We start from the raw sequence: 20792 nt of genomic DNA on the forward strand, positions 1-20792 counted from the left end.
TTTGGGTGCCTTATTGGAGGTGGCGGGAGAGTGGATAGTTGGTCTACTTTGGGATCTTTTTTTTTATTTACCAAGGAGAGGATTTTTTTTTTCTTTGTAATGCTTGTCGTGTCACCTGCGATGTGTTTTATCTTTTTGTAATCATGAGTTGTTCAGTTGGGAAAAGTTATAAAGAGTAAAAAAAAAAAACCAAAAACAAAACCCTACATAAAAGATTAGTATTAATTTCTCTCAATATTAGACACAAAAGTCAGCAATATGAACTTTGAAAGAAAGCTGTATATTCCATGCAGTACTTTCAAAATAAAGGCACATTTTAAAAAATCAGCAATGGACGTTTATCATTTCATAATTAACTGTTAATTTTTTATTTTTTTTTTAATTAGCATAAAAGGGATCTGAAATCGCCTTATGTTTACAGTGACCTTCAGGACAGGGAGATGAAAACCTCCGGCTCAATTTCTTAGAAATACATTACAAGGGCTCCAGCACATTATCCTTGATTGCTAGTGTTAGGTGGATAGAAGATCTCCTGGTACTCTGGGATTTTACTGGTACTTAAAGTATCTAGCTCGTATCTTTTTTATGTATCGTGAAATTCTTAACTTATATTTTCACTAGTATTTTTATATTTTATATATTTTTATGTTTTACTACGGACCCTCATACCACCCCGCGGTTGAACAAATAAGAATTTCACGATACATAAAAAAGATAAGAGCTAGATACAATGTTTTTTTCACTTTGTCCCACGGTCAACGAATAAATCACTTTATGATTTATTCGTTGACCGTGGGACAAATTCAATAGTTAATATTGGTATTTTACAGGACCTTCCCATTATTGGGAACTTTTTAAATTTGTTTTATCTGCCGACAATTTGTTCTGCATTGACTTGAAGTTTGGCCTGCTGAGATCCATTATTGCAGTTATCTATTGCGTTTATTATTTGCTTTCTGTATATGGCTGTTGGCCCCATGTTTGTCTTAGGGCCTCTGTTGATATGTATTGTGTCTGTTATCTCCTGTATTTTATTATTTATGAACATATTTATTAAAATTTTGCTTAGTGCTGTATCTTACCTTAGGTGCATGCGTAACAATGTGAAAAACAGAATCCAAAATAAATTCTTTCACTCTCTTACAAGCAGATGCTAAATTACTTCAGGCACCAGCTTTAGTTCCCAGTTTTGAATCTGGAAGAATTTGTCCCGTAAAGGGGTGCAGCGCAGCTTACAAGGCTGTATGGTATGCACTGATGGGGTAAAACCTTTTTCCGAGGATATTTTGCTTCCGAGCACTTTCTCACTTAAAAGGATTAAACAGCAACCCTGTGATTCCTTTCAATCCCAGGAATAGCCATTTGGCAAAACACCCCCAACACTAGACTGGTCTAAACTGGCTTTCTGCAATATGACAAACCAATCAGATGCCATCCCATCGGAGGAGATTTATCCACTACCCCAACACAGGCCACTATTGCTGCTGAAGAATTTTGGATTGTGCTCAAACTAAAGTGTTTCGAATACTAATAGATTTAAAATAAGCTTTTCATCCAGTGAAAACATCTGTGTATAGACAGGAGGTCTCTCCTTTTTAAGCTGACCCTTTCAACGTAGCTCTAGGATCAGTCTAGCCCCTCTCAACAGCGGAAATCACTCTGCTCTAAGGTCGCAGCGCAGCCCGCCTGTCCTCCGTTACTGACAAGTCACAGCCAGCGTCTGCTAGCACTCTTCCAACGGGCTATGTAAACTCTGCTACAACTTGGTTTATGTTCTGGCAAAAGAAGAGCTCCTATTGGCAGGGATAGAAAAATATTTAGAAACTTAGGCACCAGTCACTGTTTAGGAGCCAGGTAAAAATGATTTTCCCCTCCACAGACTATTTTTTGTCTATTTTGTGTGTGTGGGGGGGGGGGGTTTATATTTTATTTCTTATTTGTACTTTTTGCTCTTCTCCTTTTCTTTGCACTACCCTCCAGCCTCTTCTTCTCTCTGCCTAAATCCAGTCTCTCTGCCTCTCATCTTCCCCCCCTCCCTGCCAAAACTGTAAGCAGCCAAGATCTTCCACTTTTACTGGTACCTTTCTGTGCTTCTGCCCGATGTGACATCTCTGCATTCACTGGAGGTGCAGGTCCTAGTCCCAGAGCTTTCTGCAGTAAGGTCGCTGGAGCTTCCCCAAGTAAACCAGGTTTCTAGAATGAGAGGAGTGTGTTTGTGAGTGCAAGCATGACTGCATTTATCAACAAGCTCTATATGTCTCAATTTCTCATAAAACGTGAAGGGCTAGAACAAAAGCTGCCCTACTATGCTTACACTGTTAGTCTGGGTGCTCTTTATCTTCAGTAGCTGTTGCTGTGCCATGTGTAATTGGGAGATATTCTGCAGCAGAATATTACATGTATTCCCTAGATCCAACTTCTGCAAAATTCAGGAAGGAAAACAGGTTTCATTAAGAGGCACAAGAAAGAAAAAAGTAGTATCCCCAACATTGCTACTTAAAGTGGGCAGTTTTCAAAATTATGCAGGTAATTGCAAATTCCGGAGGGCTTTGCACCAATTCTCAAGATGGAAAGTGCGTGTGCTTTCCCTTTGAAAACTGCCTAGGGATGAAAATTTACCGCACAGATTTATCCTGCTTTTTTTGCAGATACTTTTTTCCTTCAAAGCTCGTGTAGTGTTGCAAATGTAAAACACCACGTGGTGTTGCCTACCTTGATCTAACCCCGCCTCTGACCCCACTTGCTTCTTTCCCATGGGTAAACACCACGAGGAGTTGATCTCCCCATACATACGTTTACCCCGGGAAAGGGCTGGCAGTTTTCAGACAGCCAGTTTAGCCAGGTAAATAGCTTTTGCCAATTTTCTTCACAGATATATAACAATTTTACACATCACTTTTAAAACCTAGAACAGACAAAGCAAGCTGTTTCCTGTGCATAATGTATGCCAAAAATCAAACAGTCAATGCAAACGAAAAGGTAATAAGATCAACTAATAAAGGGGACACAGTACAACAAGGAACACTTCCTCCTTTCAGAATATGGCCCGTTTATCTGCAGTATATGCACAAGTGATTTCACCACCATGATAGAAACTTTAATTTGGACACATCTATAAACTATGCTTACAATCTCTGGTATCGTACCTCATTCTCATTCCTCACACTGGCATTGCACCTTGTTCTGACCCTTAACTGTCTTGATGCCGGCCCCCTCATTCGGTCTCCTATTTCCCTCAGTTGCAGGGTTTTGAACTGACAGCTTGATATGTAACTTTTTTTAATGTGCTAAGCAAATTAATCACATCACTGCTGTTTGCTATCTTTAAGAAAGCCTGGAGCAATAAGACATATTGGTTTTCATCTTTCCTACAGTACATCAACCAAATATTTAGAGAGAAAATAAATATGGACAGACCTCATGAACCCAACTTGGTTTAATTCTATAACCAGATGGTGAAGTACCTGGAAGATGTCAATTTTTAGTAAACTTTTCCTGACTATATTAGTTCCTTCTAAACTTAAACTCATTATCCTAAACTGCACAACTTTTTTCCAACAACCTTAATTCATTTACATCATTGGTGACAAATCAGTAAGTGTGATAGAGTCTACTGCTTCACAACAACACAGAAGATAAGCAACCGTGAATCTGTGTAAAATACTCTCCAGTGGTAAAGATTCAAGCAGTGAACAGTTATCCCTGAGAGACAGGTGGTTCTACCACTGAATTACTCTGGCAAGGTGGCACGTATTTTAGAACTACAGAAACGAGCAGGCTGCAAGACAGTTCAGCTCACTCAGAGTCCGACTACAAACTACGCACAGCGCCTTCCCCGCTTCCCCTGAAAAACGACGTCCACTGCAGCCCCTGAGAATTTTGCTAAATGCTAAAGTTTTGTTTTGCTCAGACCTCAGATACTGCCTTGCCTCCCTTCCCCCCACCTGTTTAACCGATCTCTGCTTTGGCTGAGGTGCATGGGATAGCCCGAGTCTGGCTGCAGCTTTCACGAACCTGAAGCATCTCCTCAGCCCACAGACTTCGGAGGGGCTGGAGCTGCTGTAAACTGAGGGGCAGGTGGCTCACAGCACCGTACACTCTGGGAAGGCTGCAGCCACGCTCAGAACGCACCGCACACCCCAACCAGATGAAAGATCAATTCGGAGTGGGGAGGTGCACAGAGATGAGGCAGTGAAAGCTAATAAATACTAAAATAAGGGGGACACGCCATGAAGCAAATTGTAGAAAGTATTTTTTTCACTTGGCGCACAGTCAAACTGTGAAATCTGTTGCCGAAGAATTTGGTCGAGGTGACTAGAATAGCAGAGTTTAAAAGAGGTTTGGACAAGTTCCTGGAGGAAAAGTCCATAACCAGGTAGACTTTAGGAAAGTCACTGCTTGCCCTGGGAGTGAGAAACCAGAAACACTATTTGGAATCTGCCAGGTATTTGTGACCTGAACTGGTCACCGTCAGAGACAGGATGCTGGGCTCGATGGGCCTTGGTCTGACCCAGCTTGGCATCTCTAATATTCTTAAGTACCAAATACCAGGATTTCAGAAAGTTGTTCAGCTGAATATTTTTAAACCCATAAAGTGTTAAATAAATTCAAAATCAGAGAAGTAAAGATTCTACAATCAGCAACATTCAAGTAAAAATTCACTTGTTTACCTGCTGGACTTTATTTACTGGCAAAAAAGCAGGGTTGAGTGCTGGATTTAGGAAGTGAGGTAACCCAGGGGATGCTGCTAGAACTGGGCCAAAAAACAAAAGTTATTTGTTGACACAATAAATACATTAAATATTATTTTCATAGGCACTGCCATTTTTTTCTTTTTAAAACAAAACATTTTACCAAACAGCTCTGATGCTACAGACTCCTTCTTAAAGGGACTGCATGCTGCAGGCATACAGGATTCCTGCTCTAGCCACAACATGGCTAAGTTGTCCCACTAGCAGGCAGCCAACTGGCTTTGTGATGTTACTCGCTGCAGAGGGCACTGCCACTCCTGTTTAAGAATATTGTTTATAAAAAAAAAATAAAGTCCTGCAGTTATCGACTATAAAAGGATTCAATTTTGGAAACTCTTGTCCGTTTTAAAAATCCATTCTCCTGCGTCATTTTTAACCCGGCACTTGCAGTAGATTAAAACAGTACTGTGATAGCGGGTACCAGGCTAGCTATGTCAGTGCATGAATATGACTCCATATAAGAGACTGCAGGAATTCGGACCTGCAGGAACATCAGGAACCATGGTCTCACTATCACAGTACATATGAAAGCCAGCAAAATAAATTAAATAACAATAATAATAATAATAATTATTATTATTATTAAAAAGCACTGTTTCCAAAGTCACAGCCTCCGATGGTAAGTAGAGTGCTCATTTACAATAATATTACAAAATCTGCAGTAATTCTCCTTGTATCCCACTGCAAGTTCTTTTATGGGGACGAGGGGGTAAACACAGAAGTTGGCTAGTACACCTTTCAGTAACGTACAGCAGACTGTAATAGCAGTATTCCATACTCAGACTGCTCGTCTTGAGCAGCAACTCTAGAATACCTTCACTAAATCAAAATCACAGCTATCTAGTTATCAAAGGGTAATAAACTGCACAATACATGTAAAGCAGTACCTACAGAAACTCTTCCAAGAATTCTGTCATCAGTCCGATTATTAGAACACCACTTTTTATTTTCTCACCTCTTTGATAAGCAACATGGAATCTATTTACCTTTTGGATCCTTCCAGGTTCTTGTGACTATATTGGTCACTGCTGGAAACAGGACACTAAGCTTCATGGACTTTTGGTCTGACCCAGTATAGCAAAGCTTATGTTCCTATGATCTTATCTTTCATTTGATTGCAGATGAGAATTATGTTTAGAATAGTTTTATATAATTTTTTTAAACCTGTTCATTAGAAACCACACATAAGCTTAAACAATATCAGAACCCTCAGAAAGGAATCTACAGACCCTGGCAAAGCTTATGCTACTATGAAATGCCTTCCGATATAACACAGATGGAACGGACCAATATACAATTACTCAATCTAGAATACCGCATAGGCCCGATTATAAGACAAGATCTTCCCCCCTCCCCCTTACATTTTGCATGTCCAAAAACACACCTTGTATGTAAAACTGCTGCCAAGGAATTCCAGTGAAGTCCATCCCACTGAGTCAAAGAGCGCTGCTGAGGAGCAGCAGAGCAAGAATCAGTAGGGTCCCGCCAGACCCAGAAGCGGCAACACACTACCGGGAGAAGAGGAGGCAGAGGCGGCGAGCCACTCGGCTGGTAAGGAGGTAGCAATCCAGCTGAAGAAGCAGACTGAGTCACCTGTTCTAGTACCAATAACTTTCAATTACCATACTGGCCCAAATATAAGAGGGCTGTCATGTTTGGGGCACTATAAGAGTGCCAACACACTAGTATATTCAGAGGAATCTGGAAATCTTCTCCTACATGGTCATTAGGCCTCCACAGAATTGGGTTACTTTGAGTATTGCTGTAGATCGTCATCCTAAATTGTGTCAATATCAAAATGTAGAATAAAAAGCTCATGATTGACTCCTGGACAAAAGGCTCTTTAAAAAACAAACTGTGTCCCTCTACTAAAATGCACTCAGCATTTAATCCAAAAATAAGTCAGAACACAAGAAATAAAATATACTGCAAGAAAAGAATAAAGGAAACCTAAATATGAGACCACACAAGATTGGGAAAGAGCAAACAAAGAGGCAAGCTGGGATATTAAAGCCCATGCCAAACAATACTACTTTATTAGAAGTTAATACCACTGTACTCTTTATTGCATAGGAGTTTAATTCCCAGCTCAGGTCTTCTGAGGATGCTTTGGAAGTGGCATTCACAGCCGCTGGGGCAGGAAGTCCGTCACTGTGCAACGGTGACATCTAGTGGCTGGAATTCAGGGGCAATGATTGCAGGATTCTAGGAGGAGGCCTGGTACATGGCCCCAAGTCAAGGTCTGTTACTGCAAATGACTGGACTAAAGTGCATTGGGAAGGGAAACAAAGTAGAAGAAACTATCCTCAGGATGATGCCAAATCCCAAGCCATGGTTGCAATCAGCCTGAAGCCCAAAGCAGCAGGCGGAATCTGCCGGGTACAAAAAAAAAGGAAAATTGTTCTCTCTTTTTTGCTTGCACTAAGAAAAACGTCAGGTGAAAAGAAAAACTAAAGTTAAAGCCAGAAACAAAAATATATTTTACTCTAAACCCTAAAATATTTTAGCTAGTGCCCCCAACTTCCCTAAATCATCTTCCATCCCTGATCATCCTGACAAAAAGGAAGCAGGAAATGAGTCAGAGGTAGAAACTATTTATCCAGGTAATTTTGGGAGCTAGCCAGACAAATCTACCAGGTTAAAAATGCCTCTTCTGAGGGGACAAGATGGTGGCATGTGACCGGATGCAGGACCTGTTCTCTGTTACCTTTTTTGCTTCGGTTCTTCTACTATGCCATCCAAACATAAAGGGAAAAGGGTGGGTCTTCCTGCCCCATGTACCCCTCTTGCCTGGACAGCAGTTTTTACCATCTCTCCTCGCCCGCTTGACAGTGCACTCGGGGGCTGCAAACTCCGCTGTGACAGTGGGTGAAGGAGCAGCCACCTCGCCAGGAGAAGTCACGCTCAGCCCCCTTGGATCCTCAGCTACCGCCTTCCCTTCGCTGACTGCGGCAACACCAGATGACGTGCTGTCAGCATCCGTGGAGGAGGCAGCGTATGGAGGTTCGGCATTGGAATTGCTACTGTCTGCGTCGCTGACCAAGGACGTGGAAAGAGCCAGGTTTTCGATTTGCTTGGCTTCTTCGTCCCCCGCTGAGAATCAGGGTGAGTCGTGGACTCCTCCAAGGATTTGAGCCCTACGAGTCTCTCTCAGAGTCCCCTCTTTTTCCAGCTAAACCGGCGGTGGTCACTTTAGACGCAATCTAGGACTTGATGGTAGGTTTTGGTCATTCTATGAAAGACTATAATTCTAAAATTGACCTTTCTAATAAAGTGGAGGTTACGGGGAATAATTATGACACCCAATTTTCTGAAACTCAAACTAGAATTTCTGCTGCTGAGCCTGCTATTGGGAATATTCAGATCTTTAAGGATCGAAATAATCTCTCTCGTAGACTCGAGAATCTTGAGAATTGTACACGACAATTAAATTTAAGTTTTTTTGAACTTCCCCAAAGTGTAGGGTGAGAATTCCTACCAGACCCTGAGGAAGTATTTCCTGGAGAATCTTTAGTTTGATTCTGAAAAGCTTCCTCCTATTAACAAGACATACTTTTCTCCTTCAGACTGAATGTTTACCTAATGTTTTTGAAAATTTGACAGATTTCCTGGAAGATTCTGGTGCTGAGATTATTGAGCGTTCCATGCTACTTGTTTCTTTTATTTCCGAACAGGATGTGAGCGAGGTGATGAAAAGATATTTTAAGAATATTTCTTCTTTATTCTATAGACAAAATTTGTATTTTTCCTGATTTTGCTCGCTCTACACAAGAGAAGAAAAGAATTTCTTGCTCATAGGTCTCAGGCTATTTCTCTAGGGTGCCCTTTTGTTCTCAGATATCCTTGTAAATGTGCTATCAGATATCGTAATGATTGTTTTGTGATCTTTCTGCATGAACAACTTAAATCCTTCATCAATTCCAGAAGTCCTCAGTCTTCCTCTCTTGGGAATAATCAGGTCTAGATACTGAGCCATTTAAACTTCTCTCTGCTGGAGTCCATTCCTGCATTTTTCCTTTGTTCCTCCTAATATTTAGCAAACAGCATCAAAGTCAACCGTTGATATTAGATGCTTTGTATAGTTGTTTCTTTTATCTTTATTTTATTTAGATATTTTAAGCAAAATGGATAATATGTAACTAGATTTTAAATGTTTATTTTAAAATGCAAATTCAATTACCGATGCCTAATCTGAGATGTAAACCGGCGTGATATGTTTTTACATGAATGCCGGTATATAAAAACAAATAAATAAATAAAAATAATATTTCTTTCCCCTCTCTCTCTTATTACTTAGATGATGAATGGTTTACAATAACTACTTCACATATATATTTGTTCTTTCTTGAATTTCTTTCTTTTGTGGAGTGTATAACCTTTCGTCTTTTACTGTAAGTAAGGTGTATTCCTTCTTATAATTTTGATATTAGTAAATATAAAGTAAAAAAAAAAAATTAATGTCCCCCTCTCCTGACTGGCTAAATTTGTGTAGCTAAAACCACAAGATGCACAGATTTAGCAGGTCAGAAAAGAGGCAGAGATCAAAGTTGTTACTGGGGTGGGCTTTTCATTTGGCCAGTTAGTGTGGATTTTCAGCACTAACGGAAAACATTTATCCACTCAATCCCAAGCCTAAATCTAGCTGGATAAATTTTGTCTAGCTAGTCTTAGATATTTAGCCTGAAAGCTAACCGTTAGTTCTGGCTGAATATTTGCCTAATGGCAACCAGGTAAAATTGTCTGGTTATTTTACCTGCTTGGAGGGGTTTTGAAACTGGCCTTTCAGATTTTCTGTCCTATTCAGCAACTAAGAGGATATTTTAGGGGTTCCACTGCTTTACCTGGTTTACCCCCACTCCCCCGAAGCTGCGGCTGTAGCATCATCTGTAGCATGGCAGGATTACTAAAACTTTTCAAGATCTGGACGGCATTCGGCTCAGGAAGCAAACCTTTCTTACTGTTCTGCATCTTGAATGAAAAAAAAGAGATAGAACATTACCAAAAGCATAGAAAATGGAAAGAGGGTTTTTTGGGGGACTGTTTTTCTATTTCTTAAAGCCTTGCCTAGTGTGGCAAATTTTATTTAAAGCTGAAGTTAATACAAGGGAAAGAAAAAAAAAAAAAAAAGAGGGAGGTTCACCCACAAACATTTTGTTTTGAGGAGGGATATTCATTTTTCAGTTCCCATAATGTTTATTTCGGTTCAGTTGCCAAACCAAAATAAACAGTATATTTTTTAAAATGTAATGGCCTCAACCTCCCCATCATTTCCTCAGGTTCCAGGGGCCTTCCCAGGACTCTCTAATCCTCCCTCCCCACGCCAATAACTCAGGCCGGGGGCTTCCTAGTCTCAGCCAAGCCAAGCTCAATGAGGCCTCCCCTGGCCTCTACGTACCCCTTTCTGAGGGAGTCTTCCTCCTAGAAAAGGGCAGGAGCGATCTCTAAAAATGGCATCAGCCAGCCCTGAGATGGACACCGATTTGTTATACAGCCAAAGTCCTGGCTTTTTTGCTGGTGGTGAGAGGTGAAGGTCCAGGGAGGCTCTAGCTTGGCTCAGCCCAGTCCAGGGAAGTCCTGGTCACTGGTTATTGGCAGTGGGTGGGAAGTGGAAAGGCCCCCAGGCCCTGAGGAACTGGTGGAGGGAGAAGCCTGGGGAGGCCCCTTTTCATTAATTAATTAATTTGATTTTTTTTTTTCAACATCAGAACAAACTAAAAACAGACATTTTCATTCTGAAAAACCATTTGTTTTTAAATGAATGCACATCCCTGAAAAGACTAGTAAATATCCTTGCTCATAGCATATACTCTACCTACATCCATATATACCAATTTCTGATATGCAAAAAATATATTTTTACCCCATTCCACTGGTGGCCAACGTGTCAAAAAGTAGACAGTGCAATGAGTACTACTGATATTGTACTCTCCTCACATACCACCCGCTAATTCCCTCCAGCCTTCTCCCACCCTGAACCAATCTGCCTCCCCTCCATTATTTCCTCCTCCATTACCTCTCTGCATCTCTCAGAGGTCAATATTCAAAGCCTTTGTGCAGTTAATTTTTCAAGTTACTCATACAAAAGCACAGTTTTTCATATTTTCCCCCATACAGGCCACATACATTTTGTATGCAGAAAATGTATCTGTATGAAAAGGGATATTAATTTTTAGACATGGGACTAAACTTTAGTCAGTAAGCACACATATCGAGTGCACTCTGGCTAACGTTATGCATGCAAGGTTGATCAGAAAAATTAGTCATAACTTTATCCGGAAAGACATATCTGGGAAAACCACCACATGTAATTTTACCCAGATAACTTTGTCGCTTCCCGGGTCTCTGAATATTGACCTCTTGCTTTATTTTTGGTGGTGCAATTGCTCTCACACCTACACACAAGCCGCGACTAGCCTTCCAATGCTTTCCACCCTACTCCTAGGTCCCTCTACTCTCAGACTGGATCCTGGAAGAGGAGGAAGAGGGTGTGTCACATCCATCTACACTGCAGGCATGTTCAACATGGAAAGGCTTACCAGTCGGGGTACAAACGAAACAAAACAAGACCCATTCTTCAGATTTTCTCTGCCTTTCCCTCCATCTCTCTACCCTTCTTCCCATCTATCCCTCCTTGCTCCCCAGCAGCTTCTTTCCCTTTCTTCTATCTCTCCTGCCTTTCAGCTTCTTCCAATCTATTACCCCTACCAGGCGATGGGAGTCCATCCTCATCACACGCTATCCCTACTGGCTCGTTTAGTACAAATGCTGTGACTAGTGACTTTCACTTTTAAAACTCCTGCACCATGCAGCTATTATGAGCCGAAAGTTATCTGCATCAATTAACAGAAACTGTAAAAGCAAAAATATTTTGGAATATACTACTTACTTTTACAGCAAAATAAACATATACAAATAAATGCGCAGGAAGTACTAGAATAAGAATCAAATGAATAGATTCAGAAGTAGATCTTGGCTGCCAGAGGACTACAAAACCATCAAAAAAGGCTTCATTTGATACTTTGTTTGCAAAGTATCAAACTGCCTCAAAAATAAGCAGATTCTGATTGTACTTTACACTTGCTAGGATGGAAACATTAGCTTTTTACATGGGAATGTAAACAAACAGGGATTTTAAAATTCCTCCAGGGCTGACTTGCCAGAGATGAAATGCAGTCACCATGTACTCCTGCTATCTACCCCTTCACTAATAATCTGTTTTTTTATGGGGAGGGCATGTCGGGAGTACATGGGGAATGCATTTCATCCCTAGTGAGTGCACATCCCCCAGCTCACACTGAAGCAGCCCTCTCACTCTCCTCTACTCCATCCAAGAGCAGTCTTCTCTCTTCCTTCAGTCTCCCCCACCCCAATTCCACAGCCCTAAATTCCCTCCATTCTCCCCAACTACACAGCCCTCTCTTCTCCCTCCTCCTCTCCACTTGTGCTTGGAAGAGGCTTTTGCCACCTCCCTGGCATGCTCCAAAAACAATTCTACTGTATGCCCTGCCCCCCCCCAGAAGACACATCTGTTGCTTCCCCTGCTCCGACCAAGACTGAAGATTTTTCTGCCGCCTCCTGTGCCCGGGTCCTAGTGGAGAGGAAGAAGCCTCTGCCAGCTTCCTCTATTCCCTGGCCTGCCAGATGAGAAAATGCACTCACACCAGGCATGTGGGCAAGTGTATTTTCTGAAACCTGCAAATAAACATCTTATTGTAAAAATCCACAGAGGTGCTGATGCTTCTTTTTGATGTTCTTCAAAGCACGATACTCTCTCTCATATGCTATGCGCAGCTTCGATCAATATAGGGTTTACTTTATGGCAATTTATTTTTTAATATGCCATATTCTTCTGTATTATTGTATATTAATACTACATCAAGATATCAATCTGGACAAAGACATTACAACACATTAAACAAGTAAGAAACAAAAGTAAAAGAAAATGAATACATCTCTATTATTTTAAATCCAATACATTTTAAGATCTACATATTGCAAAGTTAAGTGCACCACTTCAGATCCAGATTCAATTGGTCAAAAAATTTGAAAATTTAAATGCAGTAATAAAAAAGTTGACAAGCTTATAAAAACGTACAATTAAGAGCATAAAAGAATAAAGTTTAATTAATACATCTGATTAACTAGATGACTGTCTTTTTAACAAAGGCAGCTTTTACTTAAACACCAAAAGGCATTTTCTGTGTGAATATGGCAGGGCTCTTACCATGCCTTGTGCTGCTATGAGTGCTGCCAGCGTGCTTCGCCCTGATGCTCCAGGGGCACAGAAAGATATCCGCACAGGGCTGCCCCTCAGCATCAGCCCATCACTGGTATCCTTTACTGCTTCGGCTTGTTCTGCCGTGTCATACTCAATCACTGCAAAACCACCAAAATAACTGCCTTCATCCTGAGCAAACTGGAATGATAGATTTCACAAAACATTACAGAGGAGACAGGCATGCTGAAACTAAAACACGTTTTATATTCATAAACACCAGGTATAACTTATTACCATCTAAAACCATATCACCTTAGTGGTACCACCCATGTTGTATAAATGTACTGCACCCTCATGCTGATTGGCTCAGCTACAGTGCTATCTGTGACATTTAACCTGACTGTTTTAGCATAGAAATGTCATTCAGAGAATATGAATAGGAAAAGACAGTTTTACTCTACCATGTTATAACAGTAATTATTACTCTACACAATGAGTACAACACACTTTCTGATCCACGCTCTCCTATTAAGAAGTACCATACTTTTTGCTCCATAAGACACACTTTTTTTTCCCCAAAAGTGGGGGGGGGGGGGGGAAATGTCTGTGCATCATATGGAGCAAATATAAAAAAAAATAAACTAACTACAACCCCCCACCCTCCTGACACCCCCCCCCCCCCACCCCAAGACCTGCCAAAAGTCCCTGGTGGTCCAGCGGGGGTACAGGAGCGATCTCCTGCACTTGGGCCGTCAGCTGCCAGTAATCAAAATGGCGCCGACGGCCCTTTGCCCTTACTATGTCACAGGGGCTACCAGTGCCATCCCTTGCTCCTACCATGTGACAGGGGCCGACCAATGGCACCGGTAGCCCCTGAGACATAGTAAGGGCAAAGGGCCGTCGGCGCCATTTTGATTACTGGCAATGACACGTATTTTTCCCCCACATAGCAAAGCATTGCTCCAGAGATGGGAGTCTGGTGGGGTTTAAGACTTATACACATATTTTAATTTTAGAAAGCCTGTGCATAAATTCTACTGGGGAAATTAACCGTACACATTAGCAGGTGTACACATGGGTGTGTGATTTTCCTGGGATAATTTTAAAATTGAAAGCATGTGCATACTTTTGCTTTGAAAATGAGTGTAAAGTTTGCAGGCCAGCTACCTCCTTAATGGCTACTTCAATCCACTAATTAGAAACTAATCAATTTCACAGGTAGCAGGTGTTCTCTGAAGACAGTAGTTCACCAGTCACACACGGACTGTGCCCATTTCCCCCAGAGCTTCCCAGAAAAGCCCAAGCTTTTCGTTGCTCATACACTGTAGCTCCTGCACTTCCACGGCCTCCCAGCTCCCCTCATTTCTATGGACTAGATTTAACTAGTGAGGATAACCATCATCAAAGGGGAGAAGGGAGGGAGAATGAAGCTGTATTGCTGTCTGTAGAGAATATCCACTTCAGTAACTTCTCTCTCTCTGAAGACAAGCAGTTCTACAAACATATGGGCTCCCTACAATGTGAACAAGCTGAAAATATATTCTTAGTTGGGAAAATTCCTCTCTTTAAATTTATTGGATTTATTTATTTTACTGAACAACACAGAAGCCAACCTGAAATTATAAAATGGAAGTTGGGCTCCATTCCGCAAAAAGGCTGTGGAGAATGGACAATCCAAACTTACTATTCCACCAGGAGACCATTTCTAGACAACAATGGCATGTGAATGTGTGAACTGAAAGACCCAGCCTTGCAAATCTCCTTAATAGAAGACAACCTTAGATGGACAACTGATGCCACTATGACCTTAAGATTATGGGCCTTGACAGGATCCTTCAAGGTCAGATGTCTAGAAATAACAGGAGGTACAATTTGCTATCTAATTAGAAATGGTGTACGTTGTCATCACAAGACTTTTAAAATTCTGGGCACCAGATGAGCTCAGCACCTAAAATTTGGGCCTTGGCGCCTGACCAAAGAGATACCAGTGAGCCCTGCAAGGAGCTGAGGCATCGGCTACCACTGGACAAAGTTGTGACAGCTGATGTGACCAGGCAGAAAGGAGTTAAGGCTGACTGCACACAGACGGAGAGTTACAGCATATGGCGGAGCTTGAGCAGGAACATTTGCAACTGCTGTGGGTGGGGCTAGGGAGTCAGAGTGGCTTCCAGTTGTACAATAAAGAGCGACTGGAGGGAGAAAGAGTGCTCGAGAGGAAAGTGAAGGACTAAGGGGCTGATGCAAAACAGTGCGCTCAGCCGAGCGCACTGTTTAACCAGCAGTCGGACGTGGGATAAATAGGCTCTAATCCACCCCCTAATGCAATTATCGCTCAGATATTAATGCCTACCTGGAGCAGGCGTTAATAGCTAAGCATATTGAAAAAAAGTACAGAAAAGCAGAAAAAACTGCTTTTCTGTACTTCTTTTTTAAAATAAAAAAAATAAAATAACTCAGCAGACCGCCAAGTTATGAAGATAGACGCCGGTAAAGTTGGCATCGGTTTTCATAACCGGCCATCTACCAGTAATGAAAAAGGCCGCAGATAAACTCGGCGGCCATTTTTATTACTGGCAGACAAGCAGGTTATGAAAACCAAGGCAGAGTTTAACGGTGTCAGTCTTCAAAACCAGCAGCCATGGCAGGTCACGTTAGGAAGGAGGCGCTACGGTTGCACAAGCGACCCTAGTACCTCCTTCCTAGCGCGACCCCCTAATTTCCATATTGCATGGCACCCCCCTTGCGGGCGCCATGCGTGTGTTAAAAAAGCAGGCGCTGGAAAGTCAGTGCCCGCTTTTAGTGCACATAATTGCATCAGCCCCTAAGAAAAGCTAAAAAAAATAAGGTGGAAAAAAAGACAAAAAAATAAAAAGCAAAATAGTTAAAGAAAACCTTAACAAAACAAAATTGAGAAAAAGATCGGAAAAAAAAATTACCCTGGCTCTTAACAATGTTTAGCCGGTTTCTAAATGTTATAAATATTCCCCTCCCCCCGCCGTCTATTAGGGTCTAGAGAAGCAAAAAAAGTGTGTGAACTTTCCTTGGATTTGCATCCTCTCCAAGCAGAAGTTGATAGGTCTCTTGCAATCCAGAGAATGAAGAGCCTTTTCACCTCTATGGAAATTAGATCTAGGGAAAAATGTTAGAAGGATGATTGAGTAAGGTGGAAATCTGATACCCCTTAGGAAGAAGCTTGGGATGTGCATGGAGCATCACTCTATTATAAAGAAATCTGGGATAAGGTAGTTAAGTCCTGGAGCTCACTGACTATGGGCTGAAGTGACCACGATCAAAATGTCATCTTCCAAGTCAGGTACTTGAGCTCACATGAGTCTAGATGATCAAAGGGGACTTTCATTAGCTGGGTAAGATGTATGTTCATGTCCCACAACGTTATGGGATGCTTCAACTGAAGCAAGCCCCACATGAATTGGACAATTAGAGGTTGTAAAGAAAAGGAGTTTTCTTCGACATAATGGCAATAAGCAACAAGTTCACCAAGATGAAATCTAATGGAGTTGATTTTTAGGTATTCAAGCAGTTTTTGTGCAAGACAGAACAGATGTAGGGCTTTGCCCTCACACTTGATGGTGCTACTGTGGGCCAGAGAAAATGCCATGGAGGCTGAAGAAGAAAGGGATCAGTTAGGCTTGGAAGTAGAAGAAATGCAAAATGTAAAAACCTTTAGAAAAAAAAAAATGAGTAAAAAAAAAAACAACAAGTTATTGGGAAAAATGTTTACACCCTGGCACCTAAAATTTTGGATGCAAACAAGTTCTAGAAAAAGTTTATAACTGTGAAAACTAACCAGGATCATTTAGGGGCATTTTAGATATAGAGCCACAAAAGAAAATAAAAACATATCCAATGATCTCGGTGGACAAAATGAACTATGAAGTGCCACAGGGCTACAGCAGCATGGGAACTACTGCATGTAGCAGTGGATTAATTTTATCCCTTTCCCAAAAGCTCTGGAAGAATCTGGCCATTCAGTGCCCAGCATGATCATGCAATCCCAGGTGGAGAACTGCTTGTCTTCAGATAATAAATCAAACAGAAAAATGAGGCGTTACAACCCCACGGGGTAGGACTGTGCATGTATAGTAGATTTCCATACCTGACAGAAGACTGGTGTATGCAGAGAGGAAAAAGCTTGCAGCAGTTCCTCATAATCACAATACTCCTTGGGAATTTTATCCACACAAAGGCACTTGGAATGAATAAGATCTGCTGTCAACAAATTAACGTCCATCCATTGTGCAAAAAGAGTGAATTCTCCGAGTGGGCGGCCCAGCAGTTCCAGCCTGGCCTTGGCAGCAGAGTCTTTCTTCATATATTCCACAAACCCATAGCCTTTTGAATGGCCAGTGACTTCATTGTAAACCAGAAAACACCGCTCAGTGTTTCCATAAGCACGAACAAGTTCTTCAAACTCTTCCAGTGTGAAAGAGGGAGCCAGGTTTGTGATGCACAGCAAAGCATCTGTTGGCTGCAGCTGAATGGTGATCTCCTTTTCCCGAAGCGAATACTGGTGAAATTTTTGAATTGCATCTTGCGCCTGCTCTCCATCCCGCAGAGTAACAAAAGCTGCAAGAGTTACATATTTTGTCATGTACATTATTTTATTTGTGAATGTTTTTTTGTAAACTGCTTAGAACAACAAATAATGCAGCATAATCTTTTAAATAAATACAAATAAATGTTTCATTACTTGTCCCAGTCAGTAGTTGACCATACACTGAGGCTCCCAATGTAATTATGTTACATATCACAGAAGCATGAACTAGATCACCAAAAAAAAACAATTTGTATTTTTTAGAAAATTCACAATTTAATTTTAATTTACATTTTTTATTTATATTTCGCTTTTTGTGCCTGCTCAACTACTTCAAAGTGGATTATAGGCATTTCACCAACTCCAGAAGGATCACAATATAAGGAACTCATTTACTATGCATTTTTCTCAGAGACAGATTGACAGAAAAGCCTTAGTAAATCAGGCTCTCAGTTTGCATCTGAGTGCTTGCCCAAGGTTATATGTGACTGTCTAAAATGTTGCAGTACAAGGTAGCACAATAAGGGCAGGAACTGAGAAATCAGCCCTGATATCCTATGAGAAAAGAAATGAGGACAAGGAATTTCTCAGCTTCCACTGACCAACTCTTGAAGGCAAATTCAAAATCAAAATAGGTAACTGAAAACTACACAAGAATATTTACTATTATACAAATGGAGACATTTTTACCTGTTAATTTTCTTTCCAGGAGTCCTGCTATACCAGTCCAATCCCAACAGGTGGGTTGAGCCCCCTTACCAGCAGATAGAGGCAAAGCACACTGATTTCTCCAGTGATATCATGCCACTATGTACAAGTGGTGCAGCACAGGAAGAATCCATCACCTCTATGAAAAAGCAATGAAACAACTACCAACAGATTCATAACAAAATTTTCAATTTAGCAAACAAGAAATCCTCGTTATTTTTTTTTGCCTACCTAGGAATACTAAAAACAACAGATGGAAACAGGATGGGAAACTCTACACCATATCAAATCTGAATAGCCTTTGAGATATATATACACACACAAACACAGAGAACTGAGCCATAAACCCGGTACAGTCTCAAAGAGGCCCAATTTCCAGGGAGTGTTCTGGACTGGTGTAGCTGGACTCCTGGAAAGAAAATTAACAGGTAAAAAGTACTCCTATTTTGTCCTGCTACGCCAGTCCAGTCCCAATAGATGGAAAGTACCAATGTCCTACTTCTTAGGGAGGGAAGAAATTACGGCCGCTTTAAGAACACCGGCTCCAAAGGTGGCGTCCCCTTTAGCAGAGATAGCCAATTGATAATGTCTGGAAAAAGAATGCAAAAATGACCAAATAGCTGCCTTACAAATATCTTCTGGCACAATTGCTACCGTCTCTGCCCAGGAGGAAGACTATGCCCTCACTGAAGGAACATGAATTAACTTGGAAGCCCTACACACCTTAAGCAAATACGGGGAAGCAATGGTGTCCCTAATCCAACATAAGAAATTGCCATATTGTGTCAGCCAAGCAATCATGCCTTTGGAGGCCGCTTCACTCTTCCTTGACCCCCACAAAGAGTACAAATAATTGATCAGTCCTCCTGAACAAGTTAGAAACCTCAAATTACTAGTAGAGAACCCCAGCACGTGTCCAAAAACTGAAAAGACCGGTTTTCACCCCTCACTCAGATCTCAAGAAAGCTGAAAAAATAACATGCCAATTCAGATGAAATGTGACAAAACCTTGGGCAAGGACGTGGGCACTGGTCAAAAGGAGCAAAATCAGAGCCAATACCTAGAAAATAATCCCTATAAAAGACGAGGTTTGGATCTCAGAAACATGCTGCACTGAGCAAATAGCCACCCAGAAAACTGCCTTGAGAGTAGATCCCATAAGATCTGCTTCAGTGGCTCAAACAAAAAGGGGTGGGGGGGGACAATGAGAGCCTTAAGGACTAGACTGAGATCCCACTGAGGAACCAAAAGCCGAAATGGAGGACATAGCTTCTTGATTCTTCTCAAAAACCAAGCAATGTCTGGATGAGTTGCAATTGCCAACCCCGTAGAACCTAAATCTTAAGGGAACCTGAACTTCAAGGGAACCCAAGGCTAGCACTTTGTCCAGCCTCTGCTGAAGGAAAGTCAAAATGCTAGGGTCATCAGAACACAAGGGTGACAACTACCAGCCTCTACAAAATTCTTCAAAGATACACCAGACTCTGATATAAGCCAAAGAAGTAGATATCTTCCAAGCCCTCAAAAGGGTGGAGATAATTTAAGGTGACTAGCCCTTCTTTCAAGAGCCAAGCCATGAGAGAATGGAGAAGGGTCGTCCATGACAAATCAGGCCTTGAACCATCAGGCCCTTGGTCCTTGGGTGACAGAAAGGAAGATCGTCCTGGAGCCTCATCAGATCCACATACCAAGACCTTCAAGGCCAAACCGGAGCCACCAGAAACACTTGACTACTCTCCACCTCTATCCACTAAAGGCCAGGGAGGAAACACATACCCTTGTGGCCACCACTGAACCAAGCAATCTATTCTGAACTGAACTCTGCGACGACTGAAGAACAGAGGAACCTTGGTATTCTTGCAAGCTTTCATCAAATCCATGTGAGGTACTCCCCTTTTGGACAGAATAAGTTGAAAAACCTCCTGACTGAGCTCCCACTCTCCGGGATCAAGGCAATTTCTTCCTAGGAAGTCTGCCTGAACAATGTGCAGCACTGACAAAAGTCGCAGATTTTCCTCTGCCCAGGGAAAAATATTTATCTCCTCTGACACCCCTAGACTCCTAGTGCTGCCCTGTCTTCACAACTGCCACTGCTGTTACACTGTCTGCAAGGACCTGGACTGCTTTTCCTTGAATCAACAGTAGAAAATGCAACAAGGCCAACCAAATGACCCTGACTGCCAAACGGTTGATGGACCAGGTTGATTCTTTGAGAGATCAAACCCCCAGAGTCAACTGGTCCAAGTAATGAGCCTCCCAACCAGACAGGTTCACACCTGTTGTGACCAACATCCAAGGCAGCACAGACAGACTGATAACCTGCAACACATTCTGAGGGACGTTCCACCACCAGAGGCCCTAACTCACCATGGCTGGAATGGGAAGATGGAGGTCATAATCCTGGGACTGGGGTGATCAGTAAGACAGAAGAGACCACTGAAGGGGTCCCACATGAGCCCTAGCCCATGGCACCAGATCTTGAACTACCGCCATGAAATCCAAGAATAGCAGGTAGTTCCAAGCCCTTGGCGCCAGAAGAGCCAAAAAACCATGAGTTTGG

The 20792-nt window shown here is 41.8% G+C and overlaps 1 protein-coding gene across 2 annotated transcripts in view; it reads right to left on the reverse strand.

The window, feature by feature from the left end:
• Window positions 1–20792, reverse strand: part of RAVER2 (ribonucleoprotein, PTB binding 2) — an 85467-nt gene that overhangs the window by 32788 nt on the left and 31887 nt on the right. For both annotated transcript variants that reach the window (XM_029617549.1, XM_029617548.1), the window contains exons 3-8: window positions 17087–17556; window positions 12976–13167; window positions 9593–9719; window positions 4671–4753; window positions 2315–2419; window positions 2082–2193 (exon numbers count right to left, since the gene is read on the reverse strand). In XM_029617549.1, the coding sequence (XP_029473409.1) occupies window positions 2082–2193; window positions 2315–2419; window positions 4671–4753; window positions 9593–9719; window positions 12976–13167; window positions 17087–17556 (1089 nt within the window). The remainder of the gene's footprint in view (window positions 1–2081; window positions 2194–2314; window positions 2420–4670; window positions 4754–9592; window positions 9720–12975; window positions 13168–17086; window positions 17557–20792) is intronic.

The sequence above is a fragment of the Rhinatrema bivittatum genome, chromosome 10 (genome assembly GCF_901001135.1).
Source record: "Rhinatrema bivittatum chromosome 10, aRhiBiv1.1, whole genome shotgun sequence".
Classification (NCBI taxonomy): domain Eukaryota; kingdom Metazoa; phylum Chordata; class Amphibia; order Gymnophiona; family Rhinatrematidae; genus Rhinatrema; species Rhinatrema bivittatum.